This window comes from Onthophagus taurus, chromosome 3, assembly GCF_036711975.1.
Source record: "Onthophagus taurus isolate NC chromosome 3, IU_Otau_3.0, whole genome shotgun sequence".
NCBI classification, from domain to species: domain Eukaryota; kingdom Metazoa; phylum Arthropoda; class Insecta; order Coleoptera; family Scarabaeidae; genus Onthophagus; species Onthophagus taurus.
The window spans coordinates 19,380,233-19,391,693 of record NC_091968.1 but is presented as its reverse complement, the minus strand read 5'-3'; the positions used below and the strand labels follow the sequence as shown (position 1 = coordinate 19,391,693).

The 11,461-nt window shown below is 34.2% G+C and overlaps 1 protein-coding gene across 1 annotated transcript; it reads left to right on the top strand.

The window, feature by feature from the left end:
• Nucleotides 1-4,444: 4,444 nt before the first annotated feature.
• On the top strand, nt 4,445-5,585 carry LOC111414630 (metaxin-1-like). Its single transcript, XM_023046024.2, has one exon. The coding sequence runs from the start codon at nt 4,532-4,534 to the stop codon at nt 5,426-5,428; it is 897 nt and encodes a 298-aa protein (XP_022901792.1). The 5' UTR covers nt 4,445-4,531; the 3' UTR covers nt 5,429-5,585.
• The last annotated feature ends 5,876 nt before the right edge of the window (nt 5,586-11,461 follow it).

Genomic DNA, 11,461 nt, shown 5'->3' with positions numbered 1-11,461 from the left:
GTGGCTCAACTTGTGGCAATATAGGGTATCACTTCAGAAATGCACCAGAAATATAACCATAATGCCAGATAATAAAGTATTTATATACCAGGCAATACAATTCCAGTTACAGATATCACATTCCTTATGAACAATATGAATATATGTAATACAAAATCTTTCTACTCCAACCAATAAGCGATGAGGAAGTAAGGAAAACAATAGGGTACATGAAAAACAAAAAAACAAAAGATATGTATGACCTATCAAGAAGTTCGCTTAAAACAATAATTATCGAAGATGTTGTACTTGTTGCTCTCAAATGCATCAACATCGAGAAAAATTAAAAAAAGTGAAATTAAAAGATATAGATAACGAGATAGAATTGAGATTATTGATTTTGTGATTTCGACAGAACAAACAATGGCGAATCAAATAATATATAGATCTTGATAATTGAGCACATCGTTTACCAGTTATGACTACCTAAAATCCTAAAAAGTTAATTTTGTTTTATTTTCGCAATATTTAGGCATTTTAGCGGAATTCGAAAGAGATTTACCATTATCACATATGCATTGGCTAAAGATTAAGCTTTCGAATGAGATATTGTTCATCAAAATTGGTTAAGACGTTCTTTTATTATGATCAAAAATCTTACTTCGCATAGATCATATTTAAATAGCTCTGAATCGTAGAATTTTAGAATAGATCTCCACAACATTGTGTAGAGCTCGAAAGAAAGAAAGGAAACGAAAAGCAAAAACTTCGTGAAACGTACAAAGATATATTATTACCAAATCTACATTGTACGCCTCGCTACGACCTTTATATATTTACAGTGTGGATGTTGGTTTCGCGATTTTTTTTATTTTTCGTAGTCGACGAGATAAGGATAAGTTATTGTCAGGGTTACTAATGTTTTGCGGATTTCCTCTTTACGAGAATGTAGTGGTAGGAAGTCGGGATCGAAATGGATGTGCTCGGTTATTCTGGCAACGATTATTTTCCCCCATGTACAATTTCATCGGTGCACCTCTCAATCAAAACCGATCCGTCATTTATGCCGGTCGCTAACACGTCGATAATGAAATTCGCACCTCACAACGGTTATTACCACCTCCCCATTTTCGCCCCTAAAATCCTTCTCTAAATCCAATCAGCCCAATAAATGCTCTCATGTATGTCTGGATATGCACCTGCAGCAACGCGTTGACAGATGATCTCGTCCATGGGAATGCCACGAGATAATGATATCATCATTATCGTCATCATCATCTGGACGATGATGATCGTAATAGCCAGTGCCGATAAAGTGCTTTGTAGTGGCACCCCTTGCAACTCGTCCTATTGATGTCGTCCTCCAACAATGACAGCGAATTAATCAGGATACCGAGCACTTTGATATATTTCCATCACTCGGGATTGATGTCACTTCAACCTACTACTCCGATTATAATCGAATTTCATCGTAATTCTGTCAATAATGCCAGTAAAACATAGCTTTGATTGTCTAAAATGTAATATTAGTTGCTTTTTTCTTATTAAAAAGTTTTCAAGCTTTTCTTTGGGATGATCGCGAGATGTTATGGACGGACACGTTTAACGACGGATATTTACGAGCAATTCGAATCTCCAAGAACGAAGACTTCCGTTCCTGCGGAAGTCACGAACGCTCGAGATGCCGTTTCGATTAGTTTTACGCCCGTTTGGATAAGTAAAATTCCGAAATTTATGAGCTGCATCGGATCCGTTACGCGATATCCGCCCTAAGCGAAACGCGGATTAAAATGGAATCACGTGAATTGTTTTCTTTCTCAGTTAAAAGAAAACACATTAAAAAAATAATATTTTATTTCACAAACAAGAAATTAGTTGCTCATATTGAGCAAGAAATTTCGATTTAGTTGTATCTCAAAAAATAAATGAGATGTTTCAAAACTGATTACATCAGTAAAAAATAGACACTTTTACTAATAGTTGGTGAAAATTTTGTAAAGATTTTCCAATCAATCAGTTTCCCAGAATTGTTTAAATTTAATCTAAGAAGCATTAAAATTTCCAAAAATTTTGATTTATTTCAAAACTTTGTATCTCAAAAACTAAAAGCAATTTTTCAAAACTGATTTCACCATTGAAAAGTGGGTGCTTCTATTTATAATTGGTGGAGATTTCATAAACATTTTCCAAAAAATCGATTTTTCACAACTATTTAAAGTTAACAGTAAATTTTAAAATATAACCGAAATTTCGGTTGGGTTCAAAACGTGATATTTCAAGTACAAGAAGAGATTTTTTAAAACGGACTATTCCATTGAAGAAAGGTTGCTTTTATTAATAGTTGGTGAAAATGTCGTAAAGATTTTCCAATCAATCATTTTCCCAGAATTGTTTAAATTCAATCTAAGAAACATTAAATATTTTCAGAAATTTCGATTTAATTCAAAACTTTGTATCTCTAAAACTAAAAGTGATTTTTCAAAACTGATTTCACCATTGAAAAGTAGATGCTTTTATTTATAATTGGTGGTAATTTCATAAACATTTTCCAAGAAATCGATTTTTCACAAATTTTTTAAATTAACACTAAATTTTAAAATAAAACCGAAATATCGGTTGGGTTGAAAACATGATAACTCAAGATCCACAAAAGATTTTTCAAAGCGAACTCCTCCATTGAAGAAAGGTTGCTTTTATTAATAGTTGGTGAAAATTTCATAAAGATTTTCCAATCAATCAGTTTCCCAGAATTGTTTAAATTCAATCTAAGAAACATTAAATATTTTCAGAAATTTCGATTTAATTCAAAACTTTGTATCTCTAAAACTAAAAGTGATTTTTCAAAACTGATTTCACCATTGAGAAGTAGATGCTTTTATTTATAATTGGTGGTAATTTCATAAACATTTACCAAGAAATCGATTTTTCACAAATTTTTAAAGCTAACACTAAATTTTAAAATATAACCGAAATTTCGGTTGGGTTTAAAACGTGATATCTCAAGAACAAAAAGAGATTTTTCAAAGAGGACTATTCCATTGAAGAGAGGTTGCTTTCATTAATAGTTGGTGAAAATTTCATACAGATTTTCTAATCATTCAGTTTCCCAGAATTGTTTAAATTTAATCTAAAAAACATTAAAAATTTCCAGAAATTTCGATTTAATTAAAAAACTTTGTATCACACAAACTAGAAGTGATTTTTCAAAACTGATTTCACAATTGAAAAATAGATCCTTTTATTTATTATTGATGGTAATTTCATAAACATTTTCCAAGAAATCGATTTTTCACAAATTTTTAAAGCTAACACTAAATTTTAAAACATATCCGAAATTTCGGTTGGGTTTAAAACGTGATATCTCAAGAACAAAAAGAGATTTTTCAAAGAGGACTATTCCATTGAAGAGAGGTTGCTTTCATTAATAGTTGGTGAAAATTTCATAAAGATTTTCCAATCATTCAGTTTCCTAGAATGGTTTAAATTTAATTTAAGAAACATTAAAAATTTCCAGAAATTTCGATTTAATTAAAAAACTTTGTATCACACAAACTAAAAGTGATTTTTCAAAACTGATTTCACAATTGAAAAATAGATCCTTTTATTTATTATTGATGGTAATTTCATAAACATTTTCCAAGAAATCGATTTTTCACAAATTTTTAAAGCTAACACTAAATTTTAAAACATATCCGAAATTTCGGTTGGGTTTAAAACGTGATATCTCAAGAACAAAAAGAGATTTTTCAAAGAGGACTATTCCATTGAAGAGAGGTTGCTTTCATTAATAGTTGGTGAAAATTTCACAAAGATTTTCCAATCATTCAGTTTCCCAGAATGGTTTAAATTTAATTTAAGAAACATTAAAAATTTCCAAAAATTTCGATTTAATTAAAAAACTTTGTATCACACAAACTAAAAGTGATTTTTCAAAACTGATTTCACAATTGAAAAATAGATCCTTTTATTTATTATTGATGGTAATTTCATAAACATTTTCCAACAAATCGATTTTTCACAAATTTTTAAAGCTAACACTAAATTTTAAAACATATCCGAAATTTCGGTTGGGTTTAAAACGTGATATCTCAAGAACAAAAAGAGATTTTTCAAAGTGGACTCTTCCATTGAAGAAAGCTTGCTTTTATTAATAGTTGGTGAAAATTTCATAAAGATTTTCCAATCCAAATTGCTTAAATTCAATCTAAGAAACATCAAATATTTCCAGAAATTTCGATTTAATTCAAAACTTTGTGTCTCAAAAACTGAAAGTGATTTTGCAAAGCTGATTTCAGCATTGAAAAGTTGGTGCTTTTATTTATAACTGGTGTTAGTTTCATAAACATTTTCCAAGAAATCGATTTTTCACAAATTTTTCAAGTTAACACTAAGTTGAAAGTGAGTAATGAAGTAATGATTTTCAGAAATCATTATTGCATTGCATTTTGATTAGTGACACAATCACAAAAAATTAAAACGTCAAAAAAAGTAATCAGTCAAAATTTCGCGTATCATATCATCCAAATTTCCTGCTACACAGATACACGGCAATATGGGAGATATACCAATAGAATTAACAGTATGGGAGGGTGACTTTGGTCTACCGTCAATGTGTTCCGATTGTATTTATATGATGCTGTACACCAAAATCGCCAATGTTCCCGTAACCTATAAGTATCATAAAAATCCGTATTGGGACGTCGGGGAATCATTTCCAATCTTCCAACATGGCCGGATATTCACGACGAACCTTCAACTAATGCTTGGATATCTAAGAATAAAACGATACGGCACCGAGTTTGGTCTTAGTAGTAAACAATGTAGTCAATCGTACGCTTTTATGAATTTGCTGGAGAACACTTTAAAACCAGTTGTAGAGTACGTGTGGTGGGTGAACCGGAAGAACTTTGACGAGTTTACAAGACCTTGGTACACGAAAGCGATGCCAATACCTTTTAATTTCGTTTATCCAAGACATCGAAGACGCAAAGCTGAAAATATAGTTGCGGCAATTTGTACAGAAACGGATTCGTTTGAGTTTATTCATTCTTATATGTTCAATACGGCGGAGAAATGTTTTCAAGCTCTCAAGGTTAGATTAGGAAAAGCGCCGTATTTTTATGGAGGTTCACCCACTTCACTGGATGCCATGGTTTACGCGTATTTAGCCCCATTAATTAAATTGCCATTTCCTTCCAATGATATTCCACGTCTTCTTCGAACCTACACGGAATTGGTGGATTTTGTGAAACGCATCGATACCGAGTATTACCCAGACATGAAAGCTGATTCGAAATTTACATTGGAAGATCAAAAGGCAACCGAAGATCAACCACTTTCATTTGGAGCCAAATTGTTCACGTGTATCTTTGTTGCCAGTGCTATGCTTATATACGCGGTTACCCATAAGTTAATTATATTACCTAATTATCTTTCAATCGGAGTGTAAAATTCTTAAAATTTTCACATAGCATTGTATCGATTTCGTTGGTTGATATTATGGGGTTTTGCTGTTCCTTTTTTTGAATTAATTAATCGTACATCGTAAGCAATCATGTATTCGTAACCAAGTTTTCTTAAATAAATTGAGGTTGATAATGTCGTAATGGCAACTATTTTTAATTGGACTCCTTTTTTGCTAAATCTTTTTCTCTAGAGACGGAAAATAATTACTGAACTACGATTTATTGTCCTCCGTAGACTTTTCCATCCTCCTCCAGCATATTTATATCCTCTTTTACCGTTTCACTGCAGTTTCGGTTCGTTTTCTTTTACGTCTCCTCCTGAACGATTTATCTGCACCATCTATAAAGTTTAATTACTTAATAAAACTTCGGACAAGCGATGACTAATGATGGCTACACGAAAGGTATTTCATTTCTTTCAATAAAATACTTGAAAATCTACGTCATCATGGCAAATTTTCTATTTTTAATTACTTTAATTATGGTAGATTTTGGACAATTTCAGAATTTTTTTTCAAAACTAACATATTGATCTTTATACATCAATTTATTATTATTATTATTATTGCTGCCGGGCTGAGGAGGGCGGCCCCTCTCGTTACCGCTACCTATAAGATCTATTGTAACTTTAGCCCTCCAAAGGTTTAGGGCAAATGTAGGTCCTTAATGAACCTTAGTATTGTCCTGAGGTCTTGAACCTTTATGTTCGGTAGGTAACAGGGGAGTTTTACCGAAGACGTTGTGCCTTTGACGTCCTCTGGCGACGCAATTGCACAGTATATGTTCAGCAGTTTCTGACTCGTCGTTGCATAGTCGACAAGTTTGATCCTCAGCTTGTCCAATGTGGAAGAGGTGGTATTTTAGGGGCACATGGCCGGTTAGGTAGCCTGAGAGCGTTCTTAGATCCCCTTTGCTGAGGCATAAAACCTCTTTGGTTTTGTTTTGCAACGGAGTTATCATACTCTTCGCTTGTCTGTGACCTGGAAGTTCTTTCCAGCGTAAGGCTATCTTTGAAGCCTCCCAGTTGTTGATTATTTGTTTTAGGTGGCTTTTTTGTAGTCCACATCCAGGTTGGGGTCCAATGAAGGGCGTGTTTGCTGCCTCTTTGGCCAGCTTGTCGGCCTTCTCATTGCCCTCAATGTTGCTGTGACCTGGAACCCACCATAGGGTAACATCATTGCCCCTAGCGAGTTCTCTCAGGTTGTTGGTGCACTCTCTGATCAGTGCGGAGCCACACGTGTAGGCCTGAATTGCCTTTAAGGCGGCCCGACTGTCTGTGAAAATGTTTATGGATGCACCTTTTTGTCCCTTCTGTAGGTTCAAAGCGGTGCAGAAGTTTATAGCAAGAACTTCTGCTTGGAAAATTATTAAGTCCGAGCTGAGGGGCAATTTGATGTGGCTATTTGGTCCACTGATGCCCATGCCTACTCCAGATCTTACTGTCTTTGAAGCATCGGTGTACCAGGCTAGGGCTCCTCTTTTTAGTTGAGGCCCTCCTTTCGCCCAATCATCCCTGCTACTAAATATGACCTTATACGGTTGGTTGAAATTGTATTCCGTCGGTATAAGGTCCGTTTTAATTTCAATCAGGTGATTTAGACATGGGTCTTTGAGGATCTCGAGGTGTCCTCTGAGATTACCCTGCATCAACTTGAGTGAAGAAACTGTTTTCAGTGATAAGGCACTTAAGGCTGCCTCCTTTTGTATATATATGTGGAGCGGTGTGAGACCAAGTAGGGCTTCCAAAGCAGCCGTCGGACAGGATCTCATTGCACCCGTTATGTTAAGACATGCTAACCGCTGGATTTGTACCAGCTGTTGTTGAGCTGTCTTATGTTTTGTTTTTGGCCACCAAACCAATGAGGCGTAGGCGACCATGGGTCTGATTATTGCTACGTAGGCCCAATGAGCCATTCGTGGTTTGAGACCCCAGTTCCTTCCTAGGAGCCTGCGGCAGATCTGGTTTGCCATGATGGCCTTTTTCCTCACCTTATCTAAGTGTGAGTTCCAGTTTAGTTTACTATCAAGTATTACCCCTAGGTATTTAGTTTCTGTTTTGAGGTTAATAGTTCTGCTTTCAATGGAGGGTGCTTTTATTTGTAGCTTCCTTCTCCGAGTGAAAGGGACTATTTCGATTTTATTGGGATTGATGCTGAGCCCATTGCTTCTGCACCAAGTACTGGTGAGTAGTAGGGCTTTCTGCATTAGCTGAGTTATGATTGAATCATATTTACCTCGAATTGTGATTACCAGGTCATCAGCATACCCTTGTATCTTAAATCCGTTTTTAGTTAGGATGTTCATCAAGTCATCAACTACCAGGCACCATAATAGAGGTGATAGCACTCCCCCTTGGGGACATCCTCTTAGCGCCTTTATAGTCAGCGACTCGCCTCCCAGACTGGCTGTGATCTGCCGACTTTTCAACATGGCTATACACCACTTGATTGTCGACGGATGCCTCAATTTAAAGCATTTATTAATTACGTTGAAACAAATTTTTTAATTTCATCAATATTTATTAATTCCCCAAAATATTAGACTGTTCTATTTTTGACTATTTGAGATACATTTTCGTAATCAACATATTGATTATTATACATCATTTTAAAATAGAGGTTTCAATCTATAATTTAAGATATAAATCAGTTCGGGTTAAAACGTAAGTGAGTGTGGACGTGTGCCTTGCAACTGTGACAAACGAGCCTACTTTTTATGCGTGAAACCACGTGCAGATGATAATAATAATAATAAATGTCTTTATTCCCCAACATAACGTATTACACTACAAATAACATATTAATACTAATTACAGTACCTGTTATGTATTCGGAGAACCTCAAGGGGCAAATCATATTAGAATACAAGCAAATTTGAATGCCTATTCTACCTATCCTAACAATCCACAAACAAACTAAAGCATAATAAAAAACAAAAAAAACCGAGATTAAACATTTGATCGAACGATAAGAAAGAAAAGTCACTATCACCTCACATTGTTGTTAAAAATATATCTGTATAGGACACCTGTATAGGACCTTTCAATATTTTCATTCTTAACATCTTGAGGGAGAGAGTTGTACATGGAATATACAGGTGCCCCGAAACTCAACGTTAAGCAGCCACCGGGTGAGAGGCCAACCCATACCTGTTCTGGTAAAAATAAGAAAAAAATATAACATATTTTTGAAAATGTTAAAAATCGTTCCCGTACTACGGTCAGAAATGTTCACAATTTAATAATGTATTCCTAATGAACCATGCTACTATAGCAATCACAAATCGAACAAAAAAAGTAGTTAGTTTTGCAAAAAAAAGTATTAGTTTGATTGAGTTAAGGTTGAAAGAATTTATGTCTACTAAGTCTATCACATTATGCGAAGACCCCACCACGATGGAAGAGATACGAGCAATATTAAAATACATACCAACCAGGAAAGCTCCGGGATACGATTTAATACCCAATGTAGTACTGAAAAACCTTCCAGAGTCGACAGTTAATCAATGCTACATCTATAATACCAGCCTTAATCTAAACTACTTGCCAATAGCATGGAAGAAAGCATTTCAAAACCGGGAAAAAAGAAAAACGAATATCAAAACTACAGACCAATAAGCCTATTACGTACTCTTTCCAAAATATTAGAAAAAATTATTCATACCAAGTTATCAGATATAATTGACAATCTAAAGATCTTGCCTAGTTTCCGATTTGGATTTCGCAAGTCATATTTAATGGTACATCAACTAACCAGAGTTACAAATATCATCGAACAAGGTTATAAAGATAAAAAGTACACAACGGCTGGCTTTCTAGATGTAGCAAAAGCATTCGATAGCGTGGGGTTAGAAGGTTTGAAATACAAGCTGCATCACATAAAACTGCCAAATCACCTACGACCTATAATATTCTCATTTTTGGAAGACCCCACCTTTATACATCAACGACCAAACAAGTGAAAGCAGGAGTCCCACAAGGCAGCTCCTTATCGCCTTTGCTATTCAACACATATATGTATAGAATTTTCCATCTTTAGAAAGCCCACGCAAACCGATTGCATAATTCCATACGATTCATACCATCATAACAATCAAAAACTCGCCTCATTTGGAGCATACATATGGCGAGCTTTAAACTCAAACTTGAAACAAGGAGAAGTAAAGAAAGAAATTAGTATTTGCATAAACCATTTGCATACAATAAACAGGCTAATTAACAAAATCCAACATAAAACTACAATACAGAATATAATTACACTATAGAACCCCCAACACGTGTAACAACAACACATATCGAGTCATTACATACCCAGGACACATATCTTACAGACTCCAAAAGATTTTCAAACAATTTGACATTAACCTTACTTTCAGAACCAAACATAACATAAAGAACCTGCTAGTGAATAATAAGGACAAAACTGTTTTAATGCAGAAAAGTGGTGTGTACCAACAACAATGCGGTTCCTGTGAAGCTACTTACATCGGCGAAACGGGGAGATATCTAGGGCAGCGTATAAAAGAACATAAAACCAAAGAAAATTCAAAGTTTGAAACACACATCATTTTCAATAAGCATGACGTCCAGGAAAATAACAACAGCATTCTACTACACCATTTGAGTAAAAGCCCACATATGGAACTACTAGAGACCTACGAAATTAATAAGTTTATTGCTACAAAACCAAACATCACACTACTCAACGAACAATTAACAGAACTGCAACCACCCCTCTATAGCTGCCTGAATGACCCTTTTTTAAAAAATTCCAAAAAACAGGAGAATAAACATTAAATGCTCCCTACAAATCGAGAGATTGGCACTTCAATGCTGCAATTGTAGGGAGAAAAGCCTTAACGCCCATAGAGCCCTTTTCCTTCTTTTTTCATTTTTAAATGTGTTGTTTTCGATTGTTTTCATTTTATATTTTTTTATTTTATAACATTTAATTGTTCCTAGAATTTGTGTAACTCAGACAACCCATCTTTATGTGCTTTGTCGAATTATTATTGTCGCTAATGCAGTTTCCCTCTCATGATACTTAACCTTTTTCACACACATCCATTCGCGCCAATAATTAATGTCCGTTGAAAGTAATTTTATTCTTCACTAAATTAATAATCCGCAAAAATCACAGCCTATGTTTGAAATAATTCGCTTTTCGATATTGTAGAGAACTTGACGTAAGTTTTTTATTTTATTAGTTTTAAGATTTTAGATAATAACTAAGAATAGCAACTTTTTAATTTACCTAACCTAAGAAAAATCGTTTAAAAATTCTAACCACACGTTGATATTATCTTGTAAGCAATTCGTAATATACATTTTTGTTTTTGTTCTTTTGTAGAAGTCACATTGCCGTCTTCAGAAGACGGCAATGTGCCGAAACCGGTAAAGACATTTTAATAAATAAATAATCATCGTAGTATAATAAGTGGTTTAATTTCCAAATACTATAATCCAAACTGATGATATGGATACTTCTACATTTAATATACATATATGTATGACATACCAATACCTAGGCTAAGCAGTCTAGGATTGTTTGCAGATGACATGGTAATTTTAACACAAAACTATGATTTCGAAAAAACTATAGAGCAGCTGCAAAGTTTACTCAACGAAACTATTAAATGGCTGAATAAAGGGAATATACAACTCAACCTAAACAAATGCAAAGGAAAAATTTTTACTCTGAGAAGAATAAGAAAAATAAGAAATAAAATGGAATCCAAAACACAAAGCAGTAAAATATCTGGGAATCATGCTAGATCAAAGGTTAACATGGAGTATACATATCAACTACAAACTAAATCAAGGGTACAACAGATTACGTGAATTATACCCATTTATAAACTGAAAATCAAACTTAAAAACCAACTGCACGATATTAGTATATAAATATATAAAATCACTAATCCCCTTACTAATCACTTATGCTAGCCCGGTGTGGAGCAATACATCAAAAACAAATATTAAGAAATTAGAATCGTTACAAAACAAAGTCATTAGAATA

Bases quoted from the DNA above. Each gene is read 5' to 3' on its own strand.
- LOC111414630 (XM_023046024.2), top strand. From the start codon at position 4,532: ATGGGAGATATACCAATAGAATTAACAGTATGGGAGGGTGACTTTGGT.